The 16,469-nt window shown below is 45.2% G+C and overlaps 1 protein-coding gene across 3 annotated transcripts in view; it reads right to left on the bottom strand.

Moving 5' to 3' along the window:
• Positions 1-4,060: 4,060 nt before the first annotated feature.
• ABTB2 (ankyrin repeat and BTB domain containing 2) overlaps positions 4,061-16,469 on the bottom strand; it is a 158,930-nt gene continuing 146,521 nt past the window's right edge. For 2 of the 3 annotated variants that reach the window (XM_075755431.1, XM_075755430.1), the window contains 9 exons: positions 15,256-15,391; positions 13,184-13,410; positions 12,215-12,393; positions 11,122-11,227; positions 10,913-11,015; positions 10,328-10,418; positions 8,490-8,558; positions 7,569-7,682; positions 5,437-6,156 (listed from right to left, as the gene is read on the bottom strand). In XM_075755431.1, coding sequence (XP_075611546.1) covers positions 5,959-6,156; positions 7,569-7,682; positions 8,490-8,558; positions 10,328-10,418; positions 10,913-11,015; positions 11,122-11,227; positions 12,215-12,393; positions 13,184-13,410; positions 15,256-15,391 — 1,223 coding nt within the window. In that variant the 3' untranslated portion in view covers positions 5,437-5,958. Of the gene's footprint in view, positions 6,157-7,568; positions 7,683-8,489; positions 8,559-10,327; positions 10,419-10,912; positions 11,016-11,121; positions 11,228-12,214; positions 12,394-13,183; positions 13,411-15,255; positions 15,392-16,469 lie in introns of all 3 variants that reach the window. The other variant, XM_075755429.1, reaches the window with a different exon arrangement.

The following is a 16,469-nucleotide window of genomic DNA, read 5'->3' on the forward strand; positions in this document are numbered from 1 at the left end:
TAACCTATGCAGATTGCTGGATTTGTTCACCCAGGTGGTAATGCTTTACATGGTCTGGGTCATACTAGTAGGTGACAATATCAGAAGGTGCTTTTTTTATTGCACGTTGCTTCTCGTGCTAAGAAAATGCTAATTGAATGTCCTTAAAATGTAGAAGTGGTGCAAATTACAATGCGTATCTCAGGAGGGCTGTTAAACTCGAGTTCTACTAATAGGTTCAAAACTAAGGTTTAAGAGAAGTTTTATTATAGAACACCCATGTGCTGTTAGGGCTCAGAAATTGATTTGTGTTTTTTAAGGATCAAATGGCCAAGAAGTTAAAAAAAAAAGTTTGGATTTCCATGAAAAATATGTCAAAGTTTCTGTTTATTTATAAAGCCATGCTAAATAGCTGTGAAACAGTGCATGAATTTGACTTGTCCTCTGCTTCTGCTGGGGCTGTGCCAGGGCTGTGACCTGCGCGTGGCTGTGATGAAGCTGTTGCTCTGTGAGCCTTAAGTCAGACTGAGGTTTCTGGTCGTTTCAGGAAATATGGTCTTGTGCTAGCGGGCAGCACTCATAAAACTTTGATGCCTGACTTACTGATGCTGTCTTGGGGAAAGTACATTGGAAGCATTCATGACGACCGGCTGATCTATGAAAATACCTATAGTCCAGCAAGACTTCTTGTAAATTGTCTGTAAATCAAGGTGGAAGATAGTCGGCAAAATTAAACTGGATTCTTCAAGCAGATAAGAATTTTACGATTGAGCTGAGATCTTTCTAGAGCTGCCTCCGCTCCTTTCTATATGCTGTAGTAATTCTTGCTCTGTTGTCTCTGAACTGGGTGTCCTGTAGGTGTTGTAAGAGGCTTGGAGGATTTGAGCTGCATGTGTCCCCCTCCATTTCTGAGTGGGAGTTGTACTTAAGGGGAATTCTGGTATTTCTACAGAAAACGTGTCTATTCAGTTGAACCATTCTTTTTCAGGTTTTCCGTGTACATTTTATGATTCCTGGCAGCTTTTTGGATTCCTCTGCCTGTCTATGGCTCTTTGAACAGCGAAGTGGAAAAAAGCCCTCAGATACTAAAATAAGTGAGATGTGGATTTTTATTTTTATTTTTTAACAAGTCTAGTCAAACCACATTTTCCTCTGTCTGTGCTTTCCATCAGTCAAGCTGAGTTAAAATTCCAGCTAGAGTAAGGGCTAGTTGAACGCAATCCAACAGCAAAGCAAGAATGCATGTCTTTCTGTAGCCAGCAGTGCAATAAAGATGCCATGCAACGTAGGAGCTGAGAAGAGAGTGAGTTCTGTATCTTTGAATTTTAGGATTAGGTTGGTTTGGTTGGGTTTTCCCTCTGACTAGAGTAGGTGTTTCTGTACCCAGATCCCCTGCAGATGGGGCTGTGAATGCTTGAAGGAGCTGGTGTACTGCTAATTGCAGCACGTGCACTGAACCACAGGCAAAGCTGGCTCAGCTGTGTCTCTGCCTCCTCCTCTCCTGTCAGGGGGACAGGTCTTTGCACAACCCAGTAACCACATGCATTAGTGTCTGGGGCCCAGTTTTAAACCGACAAGGTCAGTTTATGGCCTTTTTTTGGTGCTCCCTGGATCACTGCTCTCTCACGTTGCTGCAGGCTTGCTCTCTCCTCTCCTGTGCCCAAGTGAGCTCGTTTCCCTGCAGTGATGGAGTACTGTGGCTAATTGGAGGAAAATGGGAAAGCCACGTATAGCTGAGCAGCTCTCTGCAGGTGGTGGGTAGATGTGACCTAGTTGTCAGTGGAATCATCCTGCTTGCTTAGAGACCCGTGAGCTATTTTGACAGCTGGAGTGAGCTGACCTCTGCGAGCTATCTGGGAGGAAGTAAAACCAGTGAAGCTGAGGATCTTCCCTGCTGCTGTGAGCTGGCTGTACTTTCAGGAGGGGTCTTGCCTCCCACAGCTGCATGGAAAGCGAAGGTTGGTGTACTGGATAAGGGCAAGGCGTAGAAGGGGCAGGAGGAAGTTATGTCTTTTCCATTTGGCCAGCATGGTATTCCTTTGGGAGTCTTTTTTTTTTTTTTTTTCCTTCCACAGCTGGATTTTTGTTTGACTCTGTCACTACTCCTGCCCTATGTAGTCTCTGAATCACGAGCCTGTCTCTTGGTAAGGGCCCAAAACTCTACGGATCTTGTGGCGTGCGTTTTCCAACGGCTGTGTTCTGTTAGCAGGCGCGTGAAGGCTGGTGGTGAGGGACACAGGCAGCCTTCTCCTGCCCAAGCCAAATGCAGAGGCAGGAGCGCCGGGTGAAATCCCGTGCTTGGTCTAGTAAGCTGCATGTGTGAAGCAACGAGCTTTGATTGCCCTGTGAATGAGGGTAGTACTGCAGCCGAGCCATTGTGAACTGCCCGGTTTGTTTTTTAGTTACACATAGTAGGAAAATGGACAGCACTGCAGTGACTCCAGCCCTGGGGCTGGGCCAGTCTGTGCTGCTGCTAGCAAAGCCTTTTTCCCTGCTGTGCTCTGATTTTTCATCATAAGGCAAAACCCTTTATTTCTGCTTCTCTTTTGCTTGAGTGCTGAGTGCGTTAGTCTCTCTGCTGTGGGGGAACGGAGCCCTTGCACTCAAACCTGCTCTTTGGGGAGGCAAATTTAGCTCCCGAGTCTTCTCCTCCACCACAGGCAGTGGTGACAGCAGCTTGCTGCCCCTCTTCCTCAGGGGAGTCGCCACTCTCCTCTTAGTTTTTCCTCTTGTGTCTCTGTGGCCGTCCCTGTTACGGCAGGTGCAGGAAACAACGTCTGGTTGCTTGGGCAGCATTTGGTGAGGGCAAAGGGCCAGTTAGTAGCGGTGCTGCATTAGCCAGCGCTTGCCTGCTGTGCAAAGGCTTATTATAAACAAAAAGGTTTTATTTTAGTCTGAAAGTCATCAAGTGTGTTCAGGCAGATGTGTGAGCTCTGTTTATTTCCTCTGCTCCACAAAATGATGTCATTATGGCCAGCAAAGTTTGTGCTTCCCTAAAGCTGGACAAACTCTGCTATGTTATTTTCTAGGACTCCCAGTGCAGCACAGTAGAAAATAGAGGTGGTATGCAACCAGTTTCATAAGAAATTTCTATTTAATCTACTTGTTAAAGTGCTCTGAAGGGAATTTTAGGGATTTGTTTGTATTCCATGACTGTTGAGAACGTGTTGGCAGGGGTGGGTTTCCAAGTGTGCTGGTGTAATGGCACAAGACAAGAAAAAGCACCCCTCATGCGTCATTCCCAGCAGACTCTTCTTAGATCATGTAACTCAAATGCTAAGAAATGCTGTGATGGTAATTTATTATAGACCTGGATTTCAAGTCTGGCTACACCAGAGGGATACACAGTGCCCTTTGTGTAGGTGTGTGGTGGGAAATTCAAGGAAAGAAACAATTACGAAGAGATTCTCAGAGCCAAGTACAGGTTCTGGCTGTGTTAAAGGTTTCCTCTGACATGTGCTTGGTGTCCTAAGGAAGTGTCTGAGTCCTGTAGAGGTAGCACCAAATCCAGAGTTACAGCTCAGCCGTTATCCCCAAATAAATTTAGGGGAGAGAAATAAAAATAAGACAAGTTCTGGGTCAAATTCTTGCTCTTAAACCTCTAGAGGAGTGAATGCCCTTGGTTCCTGTCCTGTTGTGTGGCTGTCAGTGTGTCCTTCAGTGCTCTTTGCTAACGGGAATCCCAGCACTGCCGCAGGGAAGCCCCAGCCACCCCATTTCAGCCTTTTGGGGCCCTGGGCAACTGCTTGCACCCCTCCAGGTTAATAGTTGCTTTAACCCTCACTGTCTCTCTTGCTGCAGAGAAGAATCCTAGAATTAGGAGTTTTCTTAGACACTGCCAGCTATCTGCTGCTTCTCAATGAAAAGCAGGTAAACCTTCAGCTAGGGAAAAATACAACTTAAACTTACTACTTCAAAAAATGTTTGAGTCCAGGAAGCGGAACTGAATACCTCTTGATCCCTGGTTTTAAAGCATCAAACTAGGTATATATACCAAAACTGCAATGGCCTTTCCCACAGAAGTGTCTTTAAATATGGTTTTTTTCTTGTTAGAAGAGCAGAATAAATAACAACAGCTGTCTATTTTAAAATTACGTTGTTAATAAAATCCTGGTACATTTACATAAATGACAACATTAATGTACAATTAACAAAGCATTGTAATATTACAGCAACAAAAGAGGACCTACGTATTTGTACAGATCGCTGGAGCAGCTACTTGAAAATACTTTCCAAGATAAAGCCGTTTGTGGCATTTTTCAGGTAGAGCAGTGATAATTTTTGAAACACCTGTATGGCTTTCTGATAATAAATAGGGTTATTGAAGCTGGTGATCTCCAGAAGTGGATGTGTACCTCAGACAGGAATTGGAGTGTGCCCTGACCGACTTGTCTGTCGCCTTACTGAGCGCTGACTAATCATTCTTGTCCTTGCACGTGGTTTGCATCTCGTGTAAATCCTTTAGGAATGAGGCAATGCCAGAGTTTGGTGGAGTTGTTGGGAGATGCTGGAGTTTGTTCTCCTTCCCTTCATTTACCTAAATCAGGTCCATGGTGTGCTTTGGAGCTTGGGCCCAGCTGAGCCTCCTTCTTCCAGTGTGTTTAGTTACAATAATTATTAGTTGTTGAATTTCTAAGAAGCAGTAGTTGTCCACTGAAAACGCCTTCACCCACCTATAACGAATGAAAGCGTCTCAGCACATGCTTTTGCAGGGGTGCAAACAAAGATCAGTGGGAATAGCTGAAGGTCTTTCCTTAAAGCTGTTGGTAAGGGCAAGGTCTGTGTTTTTACACAACTAACTGCCTTCCTACGGTTGGGATTATTTAAAATTTAAAAAAACCACACACACAAAAGCATCTGCAAAATGCCAGACAGCAGCCTGCCTCTGGGAACCAGCCAGGTGTGCCCGGTTCCCTTGGGTAGCGGGTGTGTGGAAACATCATTCCACAGATGGGGCTGTGGAAGTGGAGACTAGAGCTCAGAGCTCCAGAAAGAGAACAAACCATTGAGCTGTACGTTCCTCAGGGTCTTGGGGAGACTTTTATTGCTATTTATGCTATTGGATAGTTTTTCAGCATTGTGCTAGCTCCTACTACACCTGAGTCTCTTAGAAAGCGTTGTTTATGGTGTCGGGTCTCACAGATAACATTTGCAAACAGGTTTTTGAGGTGAAAATGATTGGGACTATCAAACCTTGATAGTGAAAGGGTAGACAGTCATCTCTTCCCTCCTCAAAATGGATCCAGATTAACAACTAGCACAGTGAAACCGTATTAAAAAATACAAAAAAACCCAATTCTCCCCTCCCTGCCCCAGCTCTGGTTCTTCATATTAGGTTTAAAGAGTGAGCAATTTCAGAGTTAGCATTAGTTTCTACTCAGCTTTGAACATCTACAAAATTATCTCTCTCTCTCTCAAGGTGCAAACAGTTTGGGGGAACATTGATGGCCAAGTCCCTTGACATGTACACACACTGGTGTTTATTACTACAGCAAAGTAGTTTGTGTACACCAGCCTTTGTGTTCAGACAGGTGACTCGTTGAGTGGGCAGTGGGCCGTAGGATTACAAAACTCCTTCTGTGCTGTGTTTTTACAAGTAAAACATCTATGCATATAGACTAGGTGGCCGTTACGGTGTGCAGACAGACACTTAGGACTACATATGAGGTGTTGGGTCTAGGTAAATTGCCTCACTTCTCTACAGCCCTGCATTATGCTTGTTGAAACGGTAGCGTTGATCTTCTCTTGGGTTCAGGTTCTTCACTTGCATCCTCGGTTCCTGTTTGCGCTGTGACAGTGTTTCTGTGACAGTAGTAGCACAGAGAAGCCAGCTCCCCTCCGTCAGCAGGCCGAGGCACAGCACCCTTTTCTGGGGACGTTTGTGGTGGGGGACTTTCAGCAAGATCCGGAAGGCAAAAAGGAAAGCCGCAGCTTTGCCTGATGACGCGTCCTCGTGCGGTTTGAACCAGTGTTCCTGCTTCACACCCTGGAGGTGACGTACACAGAGTGCAGGCGGCCGGCCAGGGCTGTCTGCAAGTCCCGCAGAGGGTCCAGGCCTTGCACTTTGCTGTTCCTGCTGTAGATGAGCTGTTTGAATGAGTCCTGTTCTAGGAGAGAGCTCATGTGTTTGAGGAAGAAGCCTTCGCAAAAAGAGGCGAGTTCAGGTGCGTTGTGAATCTGCAGGAGTGAGGAAGATCAATTAGCCTTTTCTGTATGTCACAGACCTAAAGGACATGCCTGAGCCTCTCATTTCTAATGCTTTTCCCACTAATGTTTTCTAAGACAGACAAAGGCCAGTAATAACAGTGGAAAAGCTCTGAAGGTAGGACCGGTGATGGTTGATAATTTCTTTTGGTGCTTTTTGCAGGCACAGTGTGAGCAGGGAGGCATTCAAGCTTTTTTTTTTTTTTTTTTTTTTAATTCCTTCCCCTGATGGCCTGCAGTTGGCAGAGCCGCTGGCCTGCACTCCAGTCCCTTCCTCTTAAAGGAGCAGAGCAGCTGGCCGATGAAGTGGCCAAGATACCTGTTTAGCTGCGCAAGCGGGGAGCTCAATGTGCCACAGCCCAAAATGCTGCGCTGCCAGATGGCACGCACAGCTCGCGGCAGTAAGTAAATATGGTTTGTAGGATGTGAGCCTAACTCCTAGGAAAAGGAGCTGAATGTAGGAAAAGAGGGATGTTGCACTTGTAAACCAGGTTAGGTGGATTTCTGGCTGTGATGTGGTTCCCTTTGCTTCAGGACCACTGTGGAAAGCTCAGTAATAGGAGAACAATGAAACTCAGGTTCAGTGTTAAGAAGCACTGTGCACACATCGCCCCATTTCTGGGAACTTTGTGCAAATAGTAATGTAAGAAAAAATATTAAAGACCAGCAGGGAATGCTCCCTTCCCCCTCTCCACCATTGCATACTGTTAAACTTTAGGTCCTGTGAGAAACCAGCCTGAGTTGCATGGAAAAAAGCAGCCCAGTGTGAGAGTCAGGAATGGAAAAGGATCGGTGCGTCACTACACACACCATAAACACGCACAGCATTATCAGCCCTTTGTGTAGTTTCCCTGCTTGTCTTTAAGGCATCTGACCCTGCGAACTTCCAGGAATGCCAGTATTTCTCCATGATTTTATTGATAATGTGGGTTATTTGCTATACAGGTGAATATCTATGTCACACCACAGAGTTTCTGCTAGTTCTGGAGCCGTAAAGAATGTATTTTAGCAGCAGGAGTGCTAGGAAAGGGTTTACTTAGTTGCTGCGCTATGATCAATTGCCCCTGCTGCTCTGAGGATTTGAATCTCTTGGGCTTTGCTGATGTTGCTGTATCACCCTGCTAAGATGCCTCTCCCCTGCTCGGCAGGGATCTTGCATCAATTTTGTACATGATTGCTTTAGACAGAAAACATAGCAGGGCTGCGCAGGGCTTTACAGACTGGAACTCGACTACGCCATCTCCCTCTCAGTGGCAGGTGGGGTAGAGTTACCAGCGTAGCAGGTGCCTGCTCTGTGCTTGTTGTATTTAATTACCAAAAGGAGACGGCAGAAAGCGCATGTGCTGTTTCGTTGTGATTCTTAAATACGGCAGTGTGGCATATACCTTTGCATATTTATAGATGTTAACAGAGTTCTCCATGCTGATCGTCTGGGCACAGAGGATTTCACAGTGTCTCTGGAGGCCATCCAGTTGAAAAAGGCTGGCAGCGGACAGCAGCTATCAGGACAAGAGAGAAGGTACTTGAGATCATGAGCCTTGAAAGGCTTTTAGGGAAGGGAAATAGCCAGAGCTGATGATTTCCTCTCTGAATAATCTCCCACAGAGAGCAGAAAGGCCACTCGATGCCTAGCTAAAGCGACACACAGATTTACCCCTTAGCACAGGCTTGCTCCTCCTGCAGGAAGTGCGTTTGTGCAACCTTCTGTCACCATGACGTATGAGCTCTGGCTGCTCAAAGCCCCCTTTCCCCCTCCTCAGAAAAAATATAGTTGTGTGTAGTCTTTAGCTTTAATTTCACCAGACCACGTGCAACTAAGCAGCGTTATTGTAAAAGGACCTATTTGTAATGGGAGTGCTCTTAGTCCAACATTTGCGGTACCATCAGCTGCTCTGCAGAAGGTTCAGCTTGAAATCGGTCGTTTCTCTACATCTCCAGCCCCGGGGCGTTTGGCCTGCTGAACCCGAGCTGCTGCATCAGCCGCACCTTTCCCGTGCCCCGCCAAAAGCACAGCACCCCTGCTTCCTCCTCCCAGGACAGGGAGGACGTGGTGCGAAGGAGGCTTCCACCCAGCCCTGGGTACCAAAGCACTGCAGTGATTTCCCCTCCCCAGCATCCCATGGACATAACAAAACATAATTGGTGGTTCTTATTTCCAAGCAATGGTGTTTTGAAACTTTAAGCTCGTTTCAAAGCAGTAAGTATACTCCTGGATTGGCGGCTTGCCGTTGGCTCCCAGATTTTGCCTTTCAAGCTCTGTTTACGCCCCAGTGCACTTGGCGAGACTTAGAAGGAAACACTCTCACCTCTAAGATGTCAGTGGTGGGAATTTCCATAGATTCTGTTCCTCCATAGTATAAATACTGCATCAGCATCTGAAATGGGAAGAAGGCCAGGCCTGAAGCTGTTATCACTGAAGTCACAAGGGGCTGCAAGTGGCTGTGCTCCCCTTCCTGAGCAGACGGGAATCGCGTGGTCTGCTGGCTCTCGCCTCTGCTGTTGGCTTTTTCTGTCTAGTGTTGCAAATCTGATGCTTTCTAATATTCTTTTCTTCCTTGGGCTCTGAAAAGGGCCCTGGTGAGGATTTCAGGCTGAGGGTGACAGTGTGTCTCTGAGCAACACAAATGTCCTTGTAAAACGGTTCTTTAGATCCAGTTTTGTAAAGCCTCGCAGGCTGGTCGCACGCAGAGCTGCCAGCTAGCTGGAGCACTCAAAGTGCCACGCCATGAGCATGTGTGTGTCTGGGGGACCTCCCAGCCACTCACCTCCCCTGCTGTGCTTCTAATCAGCTTCCAGCCCCCTCATCAGGGCCAGAGGAAAAGGCCTAATTGTTTGCAGGGAAAGCAGGAGGCAGCTTCTGCTCTTTGATCTACATGCGCACGCCCCCACCGAAACCAGCGCTGTCTCCGCTCAGGAACAACTAGATTTGGTGCTGGAAAGAGAAGCCAGTCCAGTGTCCTGGGTGAGCAGGTGTGGGGACTGCAGGCTGTGCTCTCCTTTTCTAACAGTAGTGGTAACAAAACTAAGCTTCTACTTTTAACATTGCATTATTTGTATTGTGGAATTACAGGGGAGCAAAGCTGGTTTCCAGCAGAGCACAGATCTCTGGTGGCTCAGCATTCACTGTGCACTTTAACTGAGATGGCTGTAGGATGCCATCATCTCCTTAACTCGCCTGATTTTATTTACCACCAAATTGTTTAATTCTGTGAAGTATTTCACTGTTTTAATTCTTTTTGATTTGTTGCTCTCTCCAGTGAAACATAAGTTTAACAACCTTTTTACATCAAAAGGTTTCTAGTGAGGCTTGTTTCAATACACTCAACTACATTTTCTTTTATCTGTCCTGGCCTGAGCTGCAAAATTTGGCTGTCATCTATCCAACACAAAACTTGTACAGCCTCTTTCAAGTAGAACAATGATGTTCTTGTGGTCAACTCCGTTCCCTCTACGTGAGATGACAGCACTGCTGACCAACAGCTTTGCTTGTCTTATTAGCTTAGAAAAAAAGGAAAAGCCTCAACCCTGTAGTGAAACAGTTACACAACCCATTCTGCACTTTGGATTTCCCTGTTCTGTACCTTTCCTCCAAATCTGAAATGCAGATCTTGGAAAGCTGGAATAACTTTACTGTCACATTTCACTGATCTGGTTTTTTCCTTGGGTGTGCGTTAAGTAACCTACTGTGTCTCCATCACAAATGAACCTCCCTTAGGTCCATTAAACCTGGAAATGTCCTAAAAGCAAAGTGCAATTCTCAATTTTGAGCCTTTCTTGAAAGGGACACCATTGATTTCTGGTAATCTTATTTGAGTTACTGTCAGCAGTCCACCTGCTGTAAATAAGTTTACTTTTTGCTTAGCACAGCCTGAAAATGGTGCCTTCAAAAGTATAAAACTACTTCCAGCAGAAGACTAGTTTCTCCAAGAAAAGAATAGCAGCTGGAGGTTTCTGTTCTAAGGTAGAAAGCTGGAAAGTTTGGACAAAGATCAGAATACCCCTGAAATACAGGTGTGTATTATGTGTGAAATGAACTCCATCTCTACTTGCAAATTACCTATGATCTTAAGCCTTGGCTTAGTCTTAGCTTCCAAGTATGTAAGAAGATGAAAAAAATAAAGAAAAGGTAGAGTAAGCTACTTACCTTGAAAATATTGTATTTCATATCGCTGATTTCAACGGTCTTGCTGCCATGGCCGTCATGTTCTGTTTTATTGGTCATCAGTGTCTTAAACCTGAGAATGGTTTTAACAGAGTTCTGTATTAGTGCGTCAAGTACTCGTGACCTATTGACAAACAGCCTAAGTAAGGGGAAAATAAAGATCTTTCCTTGTTCTTGTTTGCAAGTTGACAATTGAAACATTTCTTTCAATTTAATGACAATTCAAGGACAACTTAACCTGGAAATCGCTTGGGTCTGATCCAATCCCATCCTGGAATAGTTGCAAAACACTGTTACTATGTGAAGAACAGGGAAAGAGGTGAATTAACTGCAAGTGTATCGGGTCAGGGGTGAGACTTCCAGGAAGTCTGGAGCAAGCATAGGTCTAGCGAGCAAACTCTGAGAGGGGGAATGGGAAGGAAGATGTGGCTTAGCCCTGCAGAGATGGTCTGTAATCTGTGTCCTTAGCTGATGCCTCGCTGCAATGAAGGAGCAAGAGCTAGTCACACAAATGGAGACTAAAGGGCCAAACCTCCCTTCAATGCTTGGCTATGAAGAGCGACTCACCTGTTAGAGGCAGTAACCAGCAGGACTTTGTGTGCATAAAATAGCTTTCCTTCTACTAAGAAAGTTACATCAGACATTTCTTTATTGTTTAGAAAGTGAGGATCTGTTAGGGTAAGACAAAAAAAAGACGGTGAGGTTTTTTTTGAAACTGTGGATGCTTTAAAAAAAAATAAATCACAAGAACGTCACTGTTTAGGTGAGCATCATACCTAGCCGCGCTGGCAGCGTCTTTCGGATTTCAGGAATGCTGGGTATCGGACTGCTGCCGTAGCAGTGGGTGAAGATGGAGGCAAGCTGCTGATTGATCGAATCATTCTGTAAGGAGGACAGAACAGGTATCATCAGCCGGCACTTGGTATTGAGCAGGTTTGAGACACATGGTGTAACAGTTCACTCGAGGATTATAGCAACTGCACCCTACAAGAATAACCTCTGAACAGAGGGACGAGCGCGTGATCTGAACACGTATGCTCTGACAGAATGCTCTCAGCAACAGTTTACGGGCCACCGTAAAAGAGTCCATCAGCAAAAGCTCACCCTGCCCCTCCTCTGTTACGGGTAAAGCCCTCGGGCATGTTCTCAGCAAGATCTGATTAACGCTATCAGTTATTGTCAGGTACCAAGTTCCAGTTCCTAGTTTGCAATTGGTTCTAGTTAAGCGGTTAAATCTCTTGCTTTTAATTTAAAGGATAGTTCAATGTATGCTGCAGTGGCCAATTACAGGGGTACCAAGAGCTGTACATGCTTCTCAGCGTCCCCTGTCTACGCATCTCAAATGTGTCCCATCTCCCATCAGAAGGCAGGTGTCCCCCTCCCAACAAGAACATGGTAGAGACTGGGTGAACTTATCTGCAAAATGGGACAGCTAAACTATACACCATGAGTCAAATCTGTTCTAGATAGGCCTTGAAAAGCAAGGAAAAAAACAGTCACCCTTTAAATAAAAGAAAAAAGCAGAAGGAAAATGTTGCTGAAGAAAAGCAGTGTGTGGAAAACTCCTAGAAGATACTACTGAGAGAACCTGAAGTGCCCAGATCTGTATTGATAACTCTTCCTGTTAACATTCCCACGGTTTCAAAAGCCAGTTCCTGAACTGGACTTTAACAGAATAGCTTTCACTGCTGTTGAAATGCCTGTCTTTACTGTGAGGACTGTGGTTGTGGGCTGCACATGGATTTAGATAAATGCCATCCTACCACAACTCATTACGGACAGAGGCATTCCCTTGTTCTTGTGCACTACCTTGTGCAATAGCAAAAAACAAACACTTGGTTTTGAGACTGTTACAAAACTAATAATTACTTTGCTGGTTTTGAGGATATCAAACATGAGCTGCAACCCTTCATTAACCAGTTCTTCATTATAGTCCTCCTCTTTAATGGTGACAAATTCCCGTAAGAGGGTCTGTACGACTGAGTAACGAGACTGGTAGAAGGTTGTCCGCAGTGACTCGATCCACACGTGGAGCTTCCATGGGACACCTGCAGCCACAGCAAAAATGAACAGTTAAAGATGATGGTTTGCTGAAGCACCTGGAGTAGATAGTTCTGCTCCTTACTAACACTTAGCAGCACTGAAGTAGATCTTTACATCCATCCTAATAGCAGATACATTTTTGTCTTGATATTAAAAGATGACAGAACTGGGTCATTGACGGATTAAGTGACTTATCTGCAGCAGCAGAGGATTGGTACCAGGACGGTAAGTTGGAACTTTCTGCTGATTGTTAAAGACCAGAGACTCCCGATTGTGTATTTAGCTTCATGATTAGTCAGAACTACAAAATAAATTTGAACTGAACTTACAAGAATACCTAACCCTATGCAAAACATGGGGTGAGTTCTTTTCTCCTGGTTACCTGTAACAGTCTAGACACACAAGCTTCAAAGCTTCTCCTTCCTACCTTGAGATCAAATCTGTTCTTTCACCTCAAACCATTTAATCTCTGATGTTAGCTTTGGTTTTGAGACCAGCCTCTTTAATACTGAATTTTAGGTGTCGGAGTATCTAAGGAAGAGACAGGCCCCTTGCCTTGGATACTGGGGAACAGAGGATCCAGCCAGAAGTGAGGGATGTCCCAGATCAGTGGGAATTTGAAAAAAAATTGAGAAGCCTTAAACACCTTTTTTTTTAAAAATTAACTTAGCTAGTTCCCATAAGCTGGGGATAGCTTTACAGTTGGGGTTACAGATTCTTCTCCAAGTGAAAGGGGCAGAGGGAAAAAGCTTTTCACACCTTAAATGTGCGCAATGCTTAAAGAAAACACCTTACCAAGCGCCCTGAGCTCCATGGTGATGTCTACATAGCCGTGCTCGGCACTGTAATACATGGCCTCCTGCAGAGCCTTCATCCGCGTTTTACAGAGCCTGACTTGCCCCTCGCTGGAGCTGCCCTGGCTGGAGGTGTCACTCTCCACTCCCTCGGCCAAAATCTCCTCCAGCGAGAGGACATCCCCCTTCAGTTGCTGGGGCTGGGTCAGGAGCTTGCGCAGAACATTCCTGAGGAGGAAGAAGAGATATCGCTTATTAATAAATGAAATATTAACAATTTGGACAGGACTATGGTGATTTGGGTTTAGGGATCTGGCTTTGTAAGTAACAATTTCCTTCCCCAAAACAGCTGGCAGAGATGGAGCAGCATTTAAAGTGCTCGTCCTTCCCTATCCCACGTGCTAGAAATTGATGCTCGGGTAGCAAGGGCAAAAGAAGGACACTATGCTCCTGTCCATTACTGGTACCAGGGCGTATTTCAGAGCATTAGGGCACACTGGTTTTTATTGCAGTCTATACTTCGGCACAGAAGCACGCTTCCTTCTGCCAGCCCCGAGTGTGGTTACATCTTAAGCTCTGAAGTAAGATTTACCAGAGAGTGTCTGTTAGAACCCTTGCTGATTCCCCACATGACCATCTTCAAGAACTGTTACGTTGTTTTAGTCAGACTTGCTTCCTGAATCAGTGAATAGAACCCATAAAAAAAAAAAAAAGAAAAGAAAGATAGTTCTGCATCACTAAATCCAGGGAGAATTTTTTTGGTTTGGAATTTCACACAGAGGCTGCAAGGAAGAGGCTTTTTTGTTTGTGTCCCGCCACTTTAGAAAGCTCGCATCGTTGGTGTCCCCACAGCCAGCTGGAGCCATCTGCAGCAACATTCCCCACCCCAGCACTCAGCTGTGACACTGAATTGCCACTAGCTGGTGCTCTCTTTGCACCCTCACCACTCAGTATGACTAAAAAAAAAAATGTTAATTTGGGGCTTTAGGATCACCCTGCCCTACCCGACTGGAGAACAAACCTTGAATGTCACCGTTTGCATGGTTGGATGTTGCAGAAGATTGTGGGAGGGGAACAGAACTGTGTGTGTAGTTTTACACTGTAAATAACTGCATTAGGCCGTTCCAGCTTTGCAGAGTTTGGGCCTCGTTTGAGCTTGGGGTATTTTCTGTGGTGTATCCAGATGTGCACAGTACCTGGAGGTGCAGGTGTGGCACCACTGTAACACACAGCTGTGCTCAAGCAAGGTAGCTGCGCTTGAACGCCCTACTGGCAGGGCCAGCTGTTCTGCTGCAAGACCCTGTGGGTATCACTCAGCTCATCTACGTGGGCGGTTTCAGGCCTGTTTTAATTGGCTTGTAACACTAACATTTTTTCTGGGGACAGAAGGATTTCTGGATGAGTTTGTAAGTAATGTCTTATTTCTAAATAACTACCCTGAAAACAGGGCTGGAAAGCCCGGGCTGGAAAGCCCAGGCTGGTTTTTCAACATTGTAATGACTGACCTCTTGGTTGGCCACCCAAAAACCAGAGATACAGTCAAGCAAATTCTGTCACAGATTATTTTTGCCACCTGAATGTGATTAGATTCTGTCTCAGAACATGAACCACTATCTCTTAAACTACCCACAGGCTGAACTTAGTCTGCTCACGTATGTCCTAGAACCCGTTCCTCCTCGCTTAGTGCTGCACAGCGAGACCAGCAAGTAAGAGACTAAGCAGAAACCAAAGATCTTTCTGTTGTATTTTGTGCCTTTCTTTAATCAAAGTTGTAGTTGCTGAATAATGAAAGTCTTGCATATTTTTTTTCTCAAAGGGATGTTACAGAGAGCAACTACCAGTTTAAAGAATCTTTTGGTTCCCCAAAGCACTCCAAAGGCACTGCCTATACCGGAACAGTCTGAAAAACTGCGTGGCACTCAAAAATAGTTGCTATCAGGAGAGTGTTAACACCATCTTCTGACCTGCACCCCCAGGGATCTGGGTGTAAGACACGTAATACAAAGTCACATGGGAATACCTAGTGATGGCCGTAGGCAAAAACGTTTGTTCTGACCACGAACGGAGCTTTACCTGTGCCCGTGTGCAGCCGAGTGACTGAAGCAGTTCATATCTTCATGAAGCGACGAAGACATTCCATTGACTTCCAGCATACTCAGGAGTGGATCAGCACCCCTGCTTAGCAGTAAGCTGACCAGCTCGTAGTTCCCTAGGAAAAAATTGACAGAAATATAATGATGATTCCACGTCTGTTACCTCTTTGAAAGCACATGACATGGGACTCGTAACGGACAGACTGTACCAGCAACTTTTATGCTGCCAACTACGGCTTTGAGAGCATCCTACAAGCCTGCGTTATGCTTCATAACAGCTCAAGAGAGAGAAACTGAGTCACTTCAATTACCTAATAATGCACAACTAGCCAGAGGCAGAATGAAAAGAGAATTAAACTGGTCTGGCACTTTCAATACACGCCAGCAGAGATGCATGCAGCCAGTTTAACTAGGGCCAGAGTCTCGGCTGATCAGTTGGTGGCTGCAGATAACAGAGAAGGCCAGAAGGGAGCTGCTCTATGCTGCACTTGCTGACCACAGCTTCCTAAAACCACCCTGCAGACAAGAATATCGGTGCAGTCCACGTTCAGGCAGGCCTCCGTTCCACCGCTTTCATTAGATGTAGTAGTGACAAGAGACCCAGCACAATAAGTATCTGTCATTGGGAGGGGAGGAGGCCATTTTTTTAATCCCTTCAATAAAGCTTGGCGCAGAGCAAGCCACAGACTCATCATCATAAATGCACAAAAACAAAGCAGAAAGAAATGAAGGGGAAAAAAAAAGTAAAAACAGGTGAAAAGTGTTGAAAAACAACAGGTACTTTTAGGCTAGCACAGACTTGTTCACAGAATGCTAAACTCTTCTCATGACTCTTCTCATTCAAGAAATGCAGAATTTTACTTGTATTTAACAAATTAATAAACCAATTTTTTTTATATAGCAGTTATTTTTCCCCAGGCTGAATTTAAACTTGTTAATTTTTGCATCTGGAAGTTATTTAGATCTATGACATGCCTAGACTGGACAGTAGCTGGTTTATGTTTCTTGACAGTGCCCTGTGCAAAGGAGTTGTTTCACTCAGCTTTACCATGGAGGCCGCTGGCAGGAGGTAAGTGTTGGGACTAGTTACAAAAGCAGACACTCATTTAGTGCCCATCAGGCTCCTGCCACATGACGACGGCTGTTAGTCACTGCCAACTCACACGGGGTTCTTACTGGTGTTTTAGAAATTAA

Source organism: Balearica regulorum, chromosome 5, assembly GCF_011004875.1.
Source record: "Balearica regulorum gibbericeps isolate bBalReg1 chromosome 5, bBalReg1.pri, whole genome shotgun sequence".
NCBI lineage: Eukaryota > Metazoa > Chordata > Aves > Gruiformes > Gruidae > Balearica > Balearica regulorum.